This window comes from Lutjanus erythropterus, chromosome 10, assembly GCF_056507025.1.
Source record: "Lutjanus erythropterus isolate fLutEry1 chromosome 10, fLutEry1.hap2, whole genome shotgun sequence".
Lineage (NCBI taxonomy): Eukaryota > Metazoa > Chordata > Actinopteri > Lutjaniformes > Lutjanidae > Lutjanus > Lutjanus erythropterus.
Window position 1 is genome coordinate 12816080 of NC_139326.1, and position 17826 is coordinate 12833905.

General features: G+C 38.9%; 2 protein-coding genes across 2 annotated transcripts; both read right to left on the reverse strand.

Moving 5' to 3' along the window:
* Window positions 1-234: 234 nt before the first annotated feature.
* On the reverse strand, window positions 235-10819 carry p2rx7 (purinergic receptor P2X, ligand-gated ion channel, 7). The gene is made up of 13 exons (XM_084728233.1): window positions 10373-10819; window positions 8590-8737; window positions 8433-8504; window positions 8215-8287; window positions 7148-7244; window positions 6831-6911; window positions 6420-6555; window positions 5243-5379; window positions 3950-4040; window positions 3557-3622; window positions 2464-2568; window positions 2170-2277; window positions 235-981 (listed from the first exon to the last, which is right to left on the reverse strand). Exons 1-13 carry the CDS (start codon window positions 10486-10488, stop codon window positions 475-477), a joined length of 1737 nt encoding a protein of 578 aa, XP_084584359.1. The 5' UTR covers window positions 10489-10819; the 3' UTR covers window positions 235-474.
* A 2504-nt stretch (window positions 10820-13323) lies between these two features.
* Window positions 13324-17487, reverse strand: gstt1a (glutathione S-transferase theta 1a). The gene is made up of 5 exons (XM_084728234.1): window positions 17280-17487; window positions 16400-16487; window positions 14768-14924; window positions 14243-14419; window positions 13324-13599 (listed from the first exon to the last, which is right to left on the reverse strand). Exons 1-5 carry the CDS (start codon window positions 17386-17388, stop codon window positions 13399-13401), a joined length of 732 nt encoding a protein of 243 aa, XP_084584360.1. The 5' UTR covers window positions 17389-17487; the 3' UTR covers window positions 13324-13398.
* Window positions 17488-17826: the final 339 nt, after the last annotated feature.

Genomic DNA, 17826 nt, shown 5'->3' on the forward strand with positions numbered 1-17826 from the left:
GTAAGGAAGTCTTTATAACAATGAATTAACAGTTTTTTGATATGCGGTCTGGAGTTTGAGGTAATGTTTTTCTTTAAATGTTGCCTCTCTTTGATATCATGGATATGAACACATATTCGACAGGAGAAATCCTTTGCCTAAGCATGTTAGTGATGTTAAAAATGCTAGTTCTGCCCTATAAAGGCAAAAAGCTGCTTAAAGGGAGTGAAGCTGAGAGAAATTGCTTCATAGATATTTTTACTGAGCAGACAGATGACAAATGATCTTAGAAAATGCAGCAATTTATTCACTCAGTGAAGTTTTTCCCCTTATGACCAAACGCAAGCTGACAAAAACTGACTCATTCTCATTTTCCACTCACTTTAGTGAAGTTATTGCATTTCTTTTGCTTTGTAAGGCAGCTGTAACATAAGAACACTGTTAGTAGGTCAGTCAGCGGGGGAGTCCCTGCTCTCTAATGTGGAAACACTCCTCTCACAGCTCTCCGTTAGCACAGGCCTGCATGGATGCCACCCTAACAGGCCTGAAGCCACTGTATTGTCCATCTGGGCTCGGGTAGTTCTCCCGCACTCTCCACACACAGCAGCTGGGGATGACGGGGTGGGTGTCATTAGGTGAGACCCCAAACCTCCAGCTGATGTACTGTCTGTAGGCGCAGTGACGCAGGGCAGCAGCCTGGCCTCGATCAGGGGGTGAAGACAGAGGGTCCCGGTACAGGAGGACGGCCTCCAGCAGAGTGCGACATAACACAAGCTGCTCAAACAGAGGAGAAGAAGTGATGCAGGCACCTTCATCCTGCCGGCAGCACAGTTCCTCCCAAGGGACCGAGGAGGGCCTGCAGCAGTCGCACTTACACCAGGCTGGACGACGGGGCTTGGGGTCCTGGTTGGGTTTATGGTCAAGGGGAGGCTGAGCGTCAGGATTCGTGCTGACACCAGGCTGTAGCACAGACAGGACTGCTCTCAGGTGTCCTAGGTCCTCCTGTCAAAACAAGAATATGTCACTGCAATCAATGAAAATGTCGGAATCAGAAGAATCAAGAATCAATTCATGTACTCAATGACCTCTGCAGGATCTACACTAATATATTTTGGGGCTTTTATGCCTTTAATGACAGGACAGGTGAACATATGATATGAAATGGGGAGAGAGAGAGTCAGGGAATGATATTCAGCAAAGGGCTGGAGGCAGCAGTCGAACCCACGGCCACTGCAGAGGACTCACTGACCCACAGCCCCTATATCTGTCTATCTATTGAAAGCAACCAAACAGAAACAGTAATTGTATCATTGTAAAAGACACTTCACTCAGACTTGGCACATCTTTCCACTTCTCAAGCAATCACCAGCTCGGGTTGCTTTGTCAAAATAAACTCTTGATTCACCTCATTAGAAATGAAAATATTCTGTCTGTACATGCCAATTCTCCCTGCTGCTTCCATTATTTCTGCCTCCCTCTTGTTTCTCTCTCGATATCACTCTCACAGGGTTTGTTTTTCCACCAAGCTGGAGACCAAGACATTTTTGGTGAAAAGTTTGTCAAGTTTGGTTTGGTGAGAGCAATAAAACAGCTGTTTATGGTTAAACAAATCTTGATCTAAAAGAGAAGGTCTCTCTTTTTGGCAATCCTATCCATAATGTCTTCAGACTCTTCAGTGGCAAACATTACAGCCCATTTCACAGCAGACAGTTGCAGCGGTCTCGATACCAGTTTCAAAAGTTGTTGTCCCCATGAGTCACACAGAAACAAAAACATGTCAAAATAGGGTGCAGGTTGAAAGTAGGAGACATTACCCTTCATTCAAAGGTAATACTGGCTTTAAATTTGGACGGCCAACAATAATCCAAACTTTGACACTCGAAAAAACATCAAAAAAAGAATAAATGTTTGTGTTGGCCATGTCATTATTCAGGAAATTCACTTTGTGTTTTGCATTCAGCTTGTGTTGGAAAAACCCACGTGATAAAAACAGTTGAAAAGCAGATTATTTCACTTGAATGTTAATTCTAGAAAAGCTTCATGCAAAATCTGTAAAGCCAGAAACTCATGAATTCCAACTTGTTGATGCTTCACCCTGTAAAGGATTTTTTAAGTCTTAATTTCACTGTACTTCATTGTTAAAAAGGACCATTATTTATTTATTTCTCTGGATGTCTCCAGCAGGTTTACCTTGCGTGGCTGAACAGATATCGGCTTCATGTCTTGTAAACTTTTCTTCTTTGAACTCTTCACCAGTCGAATGTTGTTCTCATCAACATAGGACACACAGAGAACGTACTGCAACACCCAACACACCCAAAGATATTTATGATGATCATAATCAGATTACAGCAATTTGAAACGTTATTAGATTGTATTAAAATAAAACAGCTTTGTATTAAACTATTTGTTAAGTTTGATGGTGGGTTTACAGCTACAGTACATATAATATCACCATATCGGTCATATCAAATCATTCATCACCTTATGTTTGTCTTGGACTGACTCCACTTTCTTCTCTGAGTAGTTTTGTCCGACCTCTGCAGAGTAACAGCTGGTTCCAATCAGCCAGTCGATCAATATGGTCGTCTGGAGGAAAAGACCCACACAGAGGTTCAGCACCTCACACTTCATCTGCTGGACTCACGCTTCACATTGCCTGCATTCGCAATCAACAACACCAATGTGCCAACATACCTGCGAATTGTGTTTAATCCCAAATATGGCTTCATTTTATCGCATTAAACTGATTAAATCTGTGAGGAATATTTGCACTTTGTGTTCTCAAATCACAGCAAATAATAAGTGTTCACATTTTTCAGATTTGTGACAGATGTGAGTGAAGTTCATCAGACTTCTACTGTAACAACTTAATGTGTTGTAGTGATGAAAAAAAATGAAAGTGCTGTGAGCAAGTGTGAGAGAGTGAATGTGCCTTATTATACTTAAAAAAAATAGGTGAAATTCTTAATTATTTTCTCTCCTGTGTTTATTACTTAAAAACAGGAGAAGAAAAGGTTTTGCCACAATAGTGTTTCTGAGTTCCCTTATTTTTTTCATCTGTGAAAACAGGTGAAAAAAGTTTGGGAAACAGATTTTCTTTTTGGTCAAGACCGTTTTCATTTTGTCAGATCTTGTGTTTCTTGTTGTAATAATAATTGTGGCCACAAGAGGCTGAAGTGCACCACTACCCCGTGTTCTAAAGTAGACAAAAAGCATTCATGTTTTCTTCCAGGTGATGTTCCTTTTCTCCATGTACTGTAAACACAAGGTACATATATTGTGTGTTAACAAATTATAACACTACTGTCATGTCTTTCTATTGGCTAATCTGCTGTTAGTGTTAATTCTAGTCAAAAGAAAGACATGAGAAAGGTTTCACCTCCAGTAGCTTTCATGTTAGAGATTACTCGTATTCATCTCTTCTCTGATCAGTTTGCAGTTTTATTTACTCATTTCATTCAGTTGCAGCCACTCTAGACTCGAACACTGACCACCACTGTGTTCAGTGGTGACGGAGAATAAATGCATGAATGGACACTTGTGTGACAGCAGCTGACAGTGGGTGGTCTCTCACCAGAGCGTAGTACGACAGTGTTGATCCGATGTAGATGATGAGCTGGATGAAGCTGAACTTTCCCGCCTGGAAAACAGATCAAACCATCACGCGCTTGTTTTGATTTTCTACACCCCCCCCCCCGACACAGAGCTAAATTATAGAAATGCTGAGGTCAGGAGTTCCTCTGTGCAAAGAAGTCATGGACAAATGGAGTGTATGATAATGGATATTTTGCATAAGTAAGCAGTTATTTTTATTCATTAGACATGACATTTGAATAGATTCATCTCAACCATCATTATCATCATTATTATTATTATTACTGCAAAAGCCATAATTGGTTTAAAAGTTTGACAAAAACCAACCAAAGCCTTCAAAATAAAAGAGAAGTAAATGGTGTTTTTTTCCTACCTGTCCAAACACCATGACATCAAACCTGATCCCGAATGCTTTGTACAGCGTTCGCTCCTCCACTCCGTTCACTGCGTTGTACTTTGCGTACCTGAGCAGAGGACAGCAGGTATGATAAATGACTGAAACTTTGCAGTTTGATGCGATAGAAGAGCCTTTAACATGAAGCTGGTTTCTCTGAGATAAAACATGATGCTTTTACAATTAATTATTTGAACCATTAATCAAAATATCAAAACTGCAATACGACCAAGTGCAATATCCAAATAATGGGAGCTGTAATTTTTGATAAAGATAAAATGCGTCATAACATACCATTATAAAAGATGCATTGTGGTGCTGCAGATGCCCCGATGAACATGAAATGCAAATATTACCATTCCCACTAAAATTGTGGCTCATGTAGCAATCACAGTATCCGTCAATTAATCACTTTTATGCACATCATTCAACCTTAATTCTTACTCAGTTCAGTTGTCCAGTTATCTTCTTCGACAGAGGCTTCTCACACTGTGTTTTCTATTGATTATAAATAGAGTCAGACTGATGTATCTGCTTTTTATTCCAAATGTGCATGTCACAAATTAACAGTGGCAGAAGAAGTATTCAGATGATTTACTGACATAAAAAATACTAATATCACACTGTGAATACACTCCCTACATGCAAGACCTCAATTAGGTAAAAGCATGCAAGAATTATCAGTAAAATGTACTTCAAGCATCAAAAGTGAAATAACTCATTCTGCAGTAAAAGGTCCACATCAGTGTTTTATTATTATAGCTGATGTTTCTGGATTAATATTACTGCTGCATTCATGTGCATTGCATGTTAGACCTTTAACTACTTTATACACTGTTGGCTAGTTTAATCTCAAGCAATGCATCATGGTCTATTAGATCATGACATGTTTGTAGCGTCACTGTCCTGTGAGACCCACATTTCTTTAAAATGTCAACTTTTCATGACCTCAGAAATACAGCCCTGTTTTCAGCTTTGTGACGATTCTTCATCTTAGAAGTAGGAGAATTTTCCCGACTCATAAAGGAACTTTTTTTTTTTTCAGGAGCCAGATTTTCACCTTCTCTGGATGGTCTAAAGGTTGTTTCCATACCAACAGAAATATAACTGGGAAAACATTAAAACTTAAGTTGTTTTCATGTAAATTTTTGAACAAATTGTTGGTTTTTTGGAAAATAACCAAAGCTCCTATACAGATCCTGACAGTCTGGTGATCATGAATATGCAAACACTGTGTGGACGTGGTAAACTTGACCACTGACCCTCAATCACCTGAAGTTGAGGCCGGGGTAGAGCGTTTTGTTGCTCTCTTTCTCATCCAGCCGTCTGAAGGAGTATCTGGGAAGGCAGCGCTGCATGAGCCAGTCCAGGTTGCAGTCCCATTTGATTAGGATGGCGATGACGCCCCCCTGTGGTCAACAGAGGAAATGGGAAAAACCAATCACTGGCCATGATGGAGTCAGTTCTCAGGAAAACTTTCACTGGTGTTTTCAGATGTTTTACTTTAAAAGTAGAAACACTACCGTGTAAAAAAAAAAAACATGTTAAAAGCAAAATTTCTGGACTGATGCAATAATCTAAATATACAAGATACAAGCACAGCAGTTTGAGCAGCATTCGGCCTGTTAATCAGGGAAAATACCTGCACTGAAGTACTTACCTGTTACCAAATGAATTTCATAAATAGGCTATACATGTCTTATCAATTATACAATCACATCCTGAACATATTTAACATTCAGCAGATTGATTTATTAGCAGTTCAGGTTTTGAAATCGTGCTAAAAATCACACCGCTATCATAAAATCCTGTGGTTGGTTCATTTGCTTTCACACCACAAATGAACCGCATCAGAGTTTCCTTGAAACTGCACAGAAAGCCACCTTTTCAGGCTGACACAGTCCAACTATTTGGTCCGCACAAGGGTTTGATTGACAGCTTTCATACCAGCCTGAATGAACTGGACTAAATGGGGAAATGGACCACACTCCGTTTTACCCGGACCATCGAGGTAGGTACGAAAACACCTTAAATTCTAACAGATTTAAGAAGAATAGAGTGGATTTGATATTCACTGAAAGAATAATATATTCTTACAGCACAGACAGATTTATCCAGACTGGAGAAATTTAGTACTTGGACTAAAGCTTTAAGATTTGTTGGGCACAAATTTATTCCTGTTTTCTGTAACACTGACAACGCTGATTTTCCACTTCCATACACTTTGCTGTGGCAACACTTCCTTTTTTTGGCTATTTCATTTCAACTTCCTTTTTCTGAAGAGATGTGGTTAAAAAAAAAAAAAACAGAGAAAGTGTTCTTAAAAAATACTCACAATGTTTCTGCGTCCTGAAGCTCGTCAGTCAAATGGTATCATAACTGACTGCGATGGCAGTCAGAGTTACAAAAATAAGACCTGGCTTGTAAAAAAAAACACATGGAAACACACCTCTATAGCCATTTCAGAGAACTTTTCTCCGGCCTCTCGAACCACATCTCCCAGTCTGAAGATGGGACACAGCGAGTCGTTTCCTCTGTGACAGCTCTTCAGGTAGGCCCCATTCATGTTTGGGAGGATGTTCCTTCTGTAGAAACAAAAATAGTCTCTCATAGTTCCAGAAAGTCAGAGTTTATCACCCAAAAGACAAAGACAAAGACCTGCTGGCTCCTCAAAACTGTCACAAACAATAATTGCATTAGCACATGACACTTTGACAGATTTTAAAAATGTTTATTGATGTGAAACTAATTTCTGTACACTCACACAGAGGTGGCTGCACTACATTCAGTTAGCAAACGATTTCAAACAGCATCAGTAGAGAATCAGAGGTCTGTAGCCTCATTCTTAAAGCAGTCTCACCGGATGAAGTTGAATGCAGGGAACCTGATGTTGTTTTTGATGAGGACGGTGAAGTTCTCGGCTGCTGCCAGCAGAGCAGGCCTGCATCATGGAAAATTCATACTATTACACACTGGAGTCAATAATACACTACATTTGACCATCAAAAACAGAATAAAATTTACTGTACATCCCTCTGAAAAAGGGGAAAAAAATTGCTGCAGATTTAAGTAAAATTTTGACAGGTGGGTGCCACAGGATACCATGTCAGAGGATCACAAAGAGTTTAATTAATGAGTGAGATGTCCTAATCTGACAGAAAAAACAGTGCAGTTTGCCTTGGAGGGCTGGTTTTGGTTTCGACTGGACACCACGCAGAAATCTCACAGGTTTTCCTCAACACATCAAACCTCACACACGATCCCGTCTCAATCCCTATGTAAGGAAAACAAACAGACAGAGTTTTTTTAAAGTCACAGGTTTGATTTCTGCAGCACCTGATATGGTGTTGATGGTGTCAGCTTCACTGTCAACTAAACCTTACATTTAACAGAGAGCTACGAGTTAATGAACTGCTGGCTGAAGCTACAGCTGTAGCACATTAATGATAAATTCCTCTGCTTCTCGTGGAAACAGGTGTCATCTGGTAACAACCCACTGAGGATGAGGAACCAGAGTAGTGAGATAACAGATCCTCTTGTTCAAAATTACTCCATTTAAAGTCCATCCAAAACTGAGAATCAAATAAAGTGGCTTCAAAACAATAAAAACAATTAAAGTTTGCACACTAAAGAAGAACAAACCAAATGTAGTTTGAGATACGCAGTTCAAAGATTCAATGGAAGTAGAGCATATGGCATTAAAATGGGAATTTGTCATTTCAATGCTAAAGCTAAATCAATTAAAACTTAATTAAATTAAAGTTTCCAAAGTGCATGCTAGGAGGGTTCCCAAAAAAGATGGACATGACAGCTTCCCAAAGTGAAGCCAGAAAGTCTTAATCGCCCTCTGGTGGCTGGCTGCAGTTTACTTTTAACCCCACCCCCTCCATGTTAGAACATAGGACATGGCCCAAACTAAAAAAATAAAGAATATGGCAAATTAATTTTTCCCAACTCTCATTTTGCCTTCATTTCAAAATAAGGGTGCAATGTTATTCAAGAAAACTTCATCCAGAATCAACAAACAAATCCTGCTTTCAAAGAACCAAATTATTTTAAAATTATATTATTTTAGATAATAACAGTACCTTGGCCTGAATTAGTTAAACTATATTTGAATAACAGAGGCCACTGCACTATAGTGCATGTAAATGTTATTCTCCAGTGACCTGCGCAAACTGGTTTCTATGAGTTACCTGGTTTGTTGTGTGCATGTGAATGTACTGAAGGAGAAGTTATTGTACCGTGGCTCTGCTGACTCCAGGCTCCTTTCTCACAGTCCTGATTAGTACGACACAGTCGGCCTCTAACTGGAACCTGGAATATAAACACTGCTGCAAAATAAGAAAAGTTTGCTAACTTTTCATCTGAAGCATCGTAACATTAGCAGGACTTTTATATAGGATTGAGAGTCTCTGATTAAATTACTACCACATTATTCATAATAATGATGAAAGAGCACCTCTGGACATTTCCCCTGCTTCTGATTCTTTGTCATAATGATGTTGGTCACCACAAAGAAGGAGTTTTTGTCCTAAAAAGAAAAAAAAAAACATATTTAAATTCTTCTGTCTGCCAAAGACAAAAAGGACTGAAGACCCTGCGGACCAAGCACCCACCTGTGAGGGCCCGCTGTAGTCCACCACATCCCAGACCATGTCCCCGACACCGGGCAGGTGGGTCTGAGCTACGCCTTTCACCTTAGTGGTAACAGAACTCACAACCAGGTCAAACTCCTGGTACTTCCTGTTCCACAGCATCATGATGCTGCAAAATTAAAGAAACATAAACAACGTTCATGCAAATTACAAAGGCTTGTTTAGCCAAAAAAAAGGGTCAGGTTTAGGGCTGCAACTAATGATTTAGTTTTTTTCCCCATTTAAATGAATCTAGAAAAAAACATTCTCAATTAATCAATTCATTATTTTTTTCTAGAAAAACATCCAATAACAGTGAAACATGTCTGTCATGTTTTCCCAAAGCCAGTGACAATGTCTTCAGATGTCTTGTTTTGACCAAAATTCAAAGATATTCATTACAAAGATATAAAACTGAGAAAGCTGGCAAATTCTCAGACTGGAGAAATGACAAAGAACTTGTGGCATTTTCATTTATAAAAATGTCTTAATCACTTCTCACAATAGCTGCTGAAGGTAGGGACTTGAATCACATGACTTGGATTCCAGTAAAACTTGACAAATTACTTTAGACTTTACAAAAATCAAACAACACTTGCAACTCGATTTGGATTTTATCACCAGTGACTTGTGACTTCGCTTAGACTTGAACGTTTTGACCAGAAAATACATGACACCTTCCCCTAAGACTAAAAGGAAAACTCTTGTTTTTTAAAGTATGCCACAAATAAATTAATATTTCTTATCATTTCCTGAATCAACTATGGTTAATGTTATTCATTCCCAACCACTCTGCACTTAATCCACTTTGTTTGAACTTGGAGCGACGTGATGTACCAGTACTGACGATAACCATGATACACATGTAATAATATTGTGTAAATAATCCAGCACCTCCTTAACTTACTGTATGCTCTCAAATAATTTTTGTTTCTTTCTGTTTCTGCTTTGTCTTCTTCCCCAAACGCCCTCATGAACACCGTTTCACTAACGCCTTTGTACAGCTATGGTTACAATGATAAAATAAAATAATTTCGATGGCATACAAAAACTATGAGGCGGGCAACAAAAAATGAACTGCAGTAACAAACGTGCAAGTTGACATTTAATTAATACCACACCATATTCCCCAACTTTGTTCGACATTTGAAGTTGCACAAAGGTTGGTTAATCGAGGCTCTGTTGTTAAAGTAGAATTGCATTTGATGAAGAGCACATTATGACTTGTTTGGGAACTGAAACTCAAAAAAAAATAAAGGACTTGAGACTTGCATGTCTTGACTTGGGACTTTGATGCAAAGACATTCTTGTGACCTGCAAAACAATTATGCAATCCCACTTCTGCCACATTTTCTGCCTATCGACTAATCAATTAATCAACTAATTGCTGCAGCTGTTGTCAGGTTTTCTGAGCCTCTGTACCTGCACAGTATAGATGTCCTGTACTGAATCACTTCAAAGTAAAAAAAAAAACAAAACATCCTGCTCATATTTTAAGCTGCATATGGATGAATACAAATACACTGTAAGGATGTTTTGTGTTACACTCAGAAGGCGGTTCAGCTTCATTCAAACACTTAAAGCAGCCTATGATCGGTTCATGTATTTATGGTTTGGTTTTTGCAGCGGAAGGACGTGGCCTGCCGGTAGTTAAACGGTTTCAGCGTTAACGGTGATCAGTAAAACATATTTGCTGGGTTTGCAGCAGGCAGCCGCTCCCTAAACCCGCAGAGACGCAGCGGGGGCTGAAATATTTCTCACTCACCAGATAAACAGCAGGATGAAGGCGTTCAGGGTCCACTTCATGGAGCCGAGCCGGAAGCTCTGGATCCGGACCATCTTGGTGGTTTCATACTGACACAGAAACCCGCAACACGGCATCACGCTGCTGCTGGTGTTACTGGGTGAGTTTTGGGTTGTTTTCGTGGAGGAGGAATCTCTGACTCTTTCCTTGACTCTTCTTCCTGTGTGGACGGTCACATGTCCAGACTCCTGCAACAGCTGCAGCTCTCACTCCAACATCCCCACTGCAGCTGCGACACACACACACACACACACACACACACACACACACACACACACACACACACACACACAGGATATTTAGTAAACTAAAACTAAAATAAACACTAAGTGTGGAGAAAAAAAATAGTCAACTGAAATAAAAAATAAAAATTAGGAAAAAAAAATCAGCCTCAGACTTTTTTCACAGTAGAATTTAAACATTAAATAGTAAACACAGGTGTCACCCATGATACTAATTAAGAGTGTTTTCCATTCAGGTCAGACAGAGTCAGAGTGCTGCTATAGATTGGCTGCAAAGCAGGCAAGGCTCTGTTACACTAAATGGAACAGGACCTTAATTAGTATCAGTGGTAATACCTGTTTTTACCCTACTATTTCATATCAAAATGGCTGCTATGAAAAAAGTCTGATCAATTTATGTATGCTTTGTTCGTAAACAACATTTATTTGAACCTGCGTCGCCTTTGTGAGGCTTTCTCTGTTTTCTATAATTGTAAGTAGAATATCATTTTGGCAGTTTTTAACTATATTACTGACTATTCTATTGGTGGCTATTAATAGTTTTTACAAAGAATTTCATAAAAAATTTAATTTTTATACCTTTCACATCCTTACTCACAAATACTTAAGCAGATATGTGAGTGCAAACTATAAAAAAGAGAGCACAAAGTGAAATAAAACATTCAAAACAATAAATAATAATAATAATAATGATAATAATAATAATAATAATAAAACAAGCAACCAATACAAAAGAGAAAGATCAGGAGAGGAGATATTGGGAACAGACTGGAACAAATTTAGTTCATAATTTACACCCAAAATTTATAAAATAATATAACTGGGTTCAATAGTTATAAAGTATTGTGTCTATTTAACACAATAGGACTGGAATCTGCTTACCTGTAGAATTTTGTACAGACTATTGACTTATCAAAAAACTGTATTAGTAATTTTACAGCCCTGAGTAAGGATGACAAATACAGCATATTACTGTGAACTACTTACAGGTCAAGGCATGCACTAGATGTCAGTGTTGTCTCCACTACACACAATCTGCATCACAGTGACTTCAAATCAAGACTGACAGTATTCTCTCACCACGTGCAGTTAAAAACTAACTCGGAAATAAAGAGATATAATAAATAGAAAATTATGATTACCTTTGCTTTTTAGAAACATATGAGAACATGACTGGTTGAGAAAGAAAAGCAAAAATTCTGGTGACATTTTTTTCTGATTTTCTTGGAGATAAAGGCTTTGTTGTTCACAGCAGGACAAGTGGATCGCTGTGAGGGAAAACTGACCAGATTGGACAAACTGGCCCATGAGGAAACAATGACTCAGCCTCTGCACCAGTCATGTGTGCACAGCTGGAATGTAGCTGAGGACATTTGCTTTACTACAGTTTCGGTGAACTTGTACTTCACTTTTTCAATTTCAGTTTCAGTTTTATGCCACTTAGTACTTCTGCTCCACTACATCTACATTTCTTCGACGGCTGCAGCTAATAATGACTTTGCAGATTGTGTTAACATGCTCCTACACAAGAAGGTAGTTGTTAATTGTATAGTTGAAACGTATGACGCAGGCCCAACTAGTCCAGCTACGATAGCAGACTTCTGCTTACAGGTCAAAAATGTATCATACTATCAGAGGAGCTATAGACCTTTTCAACAGCAGCCATTTTGACGCCTGTGTAGTATGAACACAGGCGCTAGGTTCTGTTGCATTCAGATCAAACAGAGTCAAGGGGCTGCTATTGTGCATGTTGGCTCACTTGAAAGGTTCTGCACTAAATGGAATGAGACCTTCATTAGTATCATTGGTAACACCTGTGTTTATCTTGCTTTTTCATGTCAAAATGGCTGCCGTGCAAAAAGGTCTATTTTACATAATGAATACTTTGAGCATAATATTGAATGCAGGGTTTGTACTTGTTGCTCTGTTTTCTTATATTAGGGTATTTTCTGTAATGTCAGTGTCTAACCCGTCCTGCTGCTGCAGCCTCACTGCATCAATGTACTGTGTATCTCATACCATAATGAGGAATGTGATAATAAACTTTGAAATGATCCAGTTTTATTTCTACCTTCACTCAGTATGTTTGTTTTTTTCATGTTATTATATGACTTAAAGTTAATAAATTGTTTAACAATGGATATAGTTGTATTTTAATTAATAAGTCTGATGCATCGTTTTAATATTTGTGGCGTAGGGTTCATCAATGTGCATTCAGTCATAATCTCAATTACACATTAAGTTGTTGTGAAGCACATTTGTCCTCATTTTTCCTGGTGATTATTCAAAGCTTAAATGTTTTAGACGGAAACTTCAGTCCCACAGATTCTATTGTGTGAATTTCTAGATTATTCAGAATTTATTGCATGACAATAATGATTTTTTTTTTGGTGGCAAATAAATTATGTTAATTTCATCAAGTAAGAACTTGATGGGATAGTTCAGATTTTATGAGGTATTTACCCATAGTCAGTGTATGACCTGTGGTAGATGGCCATCAGCAAGCTGCCAGTTTGTAGAAGCCATCTACTGTAGGTAATACACTGACTATGTCTAAGTACCTCATATGACTCCACTTCAAATAATGCAAACTATCTCTTTAACATGAGTCTTTACTTAAATCAGACAAACACATTAATGAATCTGTACACAACATGGAAACAATATGGCTGCAGAGTTTTTCCAAACAGTTTATTAAGATCCATCAATAACAGTTGTATTATCTGTTTGTACACATGAACCTCTTCAGCTGAAAATCTTCTTAAACTTTGGTTTGAGCAGCTCCAGTTCGCTGTTGTTTTGCATCTTCTGCGACAAGCTGCTCACATTCATGATCACCTCGTGAGCTTCGTCAAACAGCTTTTCACCGAGCGCCTTTTTCACTCGATCTCTCCAGGCGATCAGATTTGGCCGGCCTGCAAACACATCCAGGCCAGTCCCAACAGGCTGCAAAACACACAGCAAACACAACCTCAATACGCATACTATTGAAAAGTTTCTCAATCTTCAGGTCAAGATCTCTCACGGGGTCGCTGGACATGTCATAGCCCTCTTTTTCTCACAATGTTTGTTCACTGTCATCCTACCCACAAAAATTGATATTGAGGTTTACTAAGTCATTGCACTTCTTTTGGTTGAAGGGGTTTTCCAGCTATTTAGTGCTGCACTTCCATAAAGTTAAGGGATTCACAAGAGACAGATTTAAACAAGTCTGGTCAAAACTGAAGCATAATTTAAATCTGATAACAATAATAATAATAGATTTTGTGCCGACTGTACAACCGAATCAAAGCTGTGCTGATATTCAGTATAACAGCACTCCCTCTTGTATGATATTTAAAAACACAGTCACAAACTTCTGGGCATGGAAGCACCCATATCTGTAGCCATGCATTTGTGTGACATCGCCCCATTAGAGAGTTTTTGTAGTTAACAGAGAGCAAGAAGGCTTCAGGGGGAAGACACCGACCAGGTTTTAGAGTTACTTTCTAACAGTCAAAGAAGAAATCCTGCAGCAGCAGCAGGGGTGGAAGTAGCAGTAGCTTTAGAGCCAGTTAACCCAGATTTTGACAAGTAGAAATAATTTTACCTGCATGATCTCAACAATGGCCACCAGATCAGCCAGAGAGATTTTGTCACCGATGATGTATGGTTTGTTCTGCAGGAATTTCTCTTCCAGCATCTTAAGCGACTGATTCAGATCCTCGACAGCAGCGTCCATCTTCTCCTTTGGGACCTCAGAATCCATGATGACAGGAAACAGAGCCTGCTCAGAGAGACACGCACACATCAGTCAGACTGTGGTTAACCAGCAGCAGAAGTCAATGAGTTGTAGTGGTTGTTGGGGGAAGCATCTGCATGAGATACACCTGACTCATCTCACTCTTGTGAGATATATTATATATTTAAATACATTTTAAGTATAAGTTTATATAGAAACCTGAGTGTGACAATAATGGTAGTAGTGGGAGGAGAGTATCAGTTATATAACTTCACTTTTCAGAGCTACAAAATGAAAAACACAAACTAATGAACTCATGTTTGAACTGTTGAAATGCGTGTACTCAATTAGGTCAGCTGAGGATACAGCACCAGGTTGATCTGGGACTCGTACCCTGAGCAGGAAGACCTTCGACCCGTGAGCTCTGAGGTTCATGTGCTGCCAGGACAGGTATTCATTAACATGAGCTCGCTGCTGCAGGTCGGCTGGATACCAGTGATCTGCCACTGACGACGAATATTTCTGCACCATGTACTTCAGGATCGCAATGCTGCAACACAGACAGCACGAAGAAAGAGAACATGAAAGAGAATCTAATGTGGTTTTTGTTTTACTATTATCAAACAATGACATCACAATGTAAAGTATTAGTAGTGCTATAATTTATGTTATTTTATCATTAGTTTGCCATTTGTAAATTATTTTATTGTTGCTCACTGTTTTGGAGGTTTATTGAAATATCATTTGCAAACTTGATTAATTTTTCTGGCAGCTTTATTTCTACCTGCAGTCTTCACAAAACAGTTTGTCTCCCTCAGAGACTAGTGCCTGACCTTTAGCTGATACACAGTTGCTAGCATTTGCCATGGCGATAGCTGACTAGGGACAGACCTTCCATTGTTACACACATCATATGATCCCTTTTTGTTTTTTTGTTTTTTTTACTAGACTAGACACTTGCCTGTTGAACACTTTCACTTCACAAGAAACAATTACGGCACAAAAATCCATTACACACACAAAACAGTACATTATTAATTATAATCATTGTTTAACAGTAAAATAACAATTAACTAAAGAAGAGAGATTCCACACTAACATGCTATTTAGTAGGCTAAAACAGTGTGTGAGATTTTATTCAGAAAAGTATTCAAGCATGGGGCACTATGTTTGCATAAATATTCCACAAAGCAATGCAGTAGTGACAACAATAGCGACAACGTAACTGACAGTGGCAGACAATAACCAAGGCAGCGCTGGCGTAATGCCAGTAAGGCTTCAATTCAAATGTAAGTCATGTTTCACTTTAGTTTTTTGTTGGCATGGGCTACCACATGTTCATATCTCCAACCAGCAAAGAGGCTCTCAGTAAGTGACGTGATACTCACTGAGCACTGTGTCCGAAAAGATACATACTATTGTTTACACACAAAATTATGTTGAACAATAGTAGACATATTGGGTATGTGGTGCATATTTTGTGACTCCTGATGCAGCAGCTGTCTCGAAATAGGACCTTTTGTGTTTTTCACAGCCACAGGCTTCGAAGCGGCTGAAAGACAACATGCAAGCTCATCACTAGATGCCACTAAATCCTATATATTGGTTCTTTAACAGTGTCAAGCAAATGAGCAGGCGGTGTGACGCCCCGGTAGTTGTAATACTACTTTCCAATGCTTTATGCACCACAGACTGAAATCCATTCAACTCCATTGCACAGGCATCTCTGTTGCAGATCAAGATGAGTCACAGATACACTAAAGCCAGAACTGGAAGGTGAGGAGGTAAGTGCAGGAATGTGTTTTTCTCATTGTGGAGAACTATGATAGCATCCTTTGCAAGAGATCAACAAACTCCCCCTCACAGGTTTTCATCATAACTTACTTGCTGGTGTCCAAAATATAAATGGATTGCTTAATCAGATTTTAAAGTCATGTAAAAACAGTTATCAGCATCTCCACAAATATCAGCATCAATCTTCCAAAATAATTTTCATTATTTTGTAAACTCAATCCATTGTTGTACCTTTCTGTCAGAATGAAGCTTCCATCCTTCATGACAGGAACCTTCCTCATGATGCTGATTTTTCCAAATTCCTCACTGTACTGCTGTCCTGAGTCAAACATACACCAATGAGAAACACAGATGTTTTAGACAAAAGAAAAAAATGTCTATTGACAGTTTTTTTGTGTTGCCATGTAAACAGAGAAGAAAATATGTGCACATGTGGCATATTACTGAGTAATAAGGCTTATTGCACCATTTGGACAAAAAGAAATGGAAACTAAATATAGAAATGGAAATATGGAAACATCAAAACACGACATGTTTTTTTTTGTAACTCTGCCTATCCTTTTCCTTCTTATCTGCGCTTTTCCTTTATTTTCTTTCCATTGCACGTCTCAATCACCTCTGAGACACAGGAATGTTTTGTCTGAATGCTTTGACCTCCAACCCGCGACATCCCACCCACTGCATGCTTGTAAAGTTGGTTATCTGGGAGTTAATGTGAGATGAGACTGTCAGCTCTCTGGGTGAAATATGAAAAGTGTAAACTGATAGCCCAGTTTCATGCTCACAGAATAAGTTCAAAGTCTGCAGGAAGTTCAGCTTCTAACTTAAACAAAATGTGTTTCAAGTGAGAAATATAAACAAAAATGGAAAAAAGTGCTGGAAATATAGCTATGTGGTTTTCTTGGTGCTAGACCTTATGTAAGCAGTTCAAAGTTTACAGGTCATTCAACTCTGCAATCATCTGTTGACTTTCCGTACAGTACATTTCCAAAAGCTTTAAATAAACAACCTTAAAGCCTAAAACTTGAAGTAACACATGCATAAATCAGCTATGTATGCATTTAAAAAGTATCCACCCTGTCTCTGTCCCTGTGTGGCAGTGTGGGATTACCTGTAGAGAGGTTGATAAGCTTAAATTCAAAGGGAATCCTGGCCACTTTGGCAAACAGGAAGACGGAGCGGCAGGGCTGGGAGTGCAGGTCGAGATAGAGTTCCATCATGTCAGAGTCTGAAGGCTGCAGATGCTTCGTTTCCAACACGTTCCTTCTGTGTTTTCAGTCCTCTCCTGCCGTGCCTGTTATCCTCTGTCTGCCCATAACTCCGCCTCTCCTCGCTGTGAGGCTCATTGATTTTTAAATGGTGGCGACAGTTCAAAGTAAACAGGCCGTCGTGGTTGAGCAGTCTGACCCTCGGCCTTGGCTTGTTCCAACATTTTGTAAACACTGCTGAAATGATCACATTTTTATCTGCTTGACATGCCTCTAATCAGTGATCTGTTCTCTTTATAATGAGTTTACAGCAGCAATCAGACATTTGTGAGAAGAGGGTAACGTTTGACATACAGTCAATGATCACATGGAAAAAAATGTTTAGTGTCTATGTTAGGTATCAAGCAAAAATGCACACTATTCTTTACATTAATACCCCCTGAAATTTTT

What these genes read in the sequence shown, in the direction of transcription:
- p2rx7 (XM_084728233.1), bottom strand. Translation starts at nt 10,488, where the DNA reads ATGCCGTGTTGCGGGTTTCTGTGTCAGTATGAAACCACCAAGATGGTC. An exon ending in AGCAGGGGAAATGTCCAGAG is followed by an intron (nt 8,288 to 8,432) that starts GTGCTCTTTCAT and finishes TTTATATTCCAG; the next exon opens with GTTCCAGTTAGAGGCCGACT. An exon ending in ATGTCATGGTGTTTGGACAG is followed by an intron (nt 3,623 to 3,949) that starts GTAGGAAAAAAA and finishes TCTGTTTTCCAG; the next exon opens with GCGGGAAAGTTCAGCTTCAT.
- gstt1a (XM_084728234.1), bottom strand. Translation starts at nt 17,388, where the DNA reads ATGATGGAACTCTATCTCGACCTGCACTCCCAGCCCTGCCGCTCCGTC. An exon ending in CGAAGGTCTTCCTGCTCAGG is followed by an intron (nt 14,420 to 14,767) that starts GTACGAGTCCCA and finishes CTCTCTGAGCAG; the next exon opens with GCTCTGTTTCCTGTCATCAT. An exon ending in CCATTGTTGAGATCATGCAG is followed by an intron (nt 13,600 to 14,242) that starts GTAAAATTATTT and finishes TGTGTTTTGCAG; the next exon opens with CCTGTTGGGACTGGCCTGGA.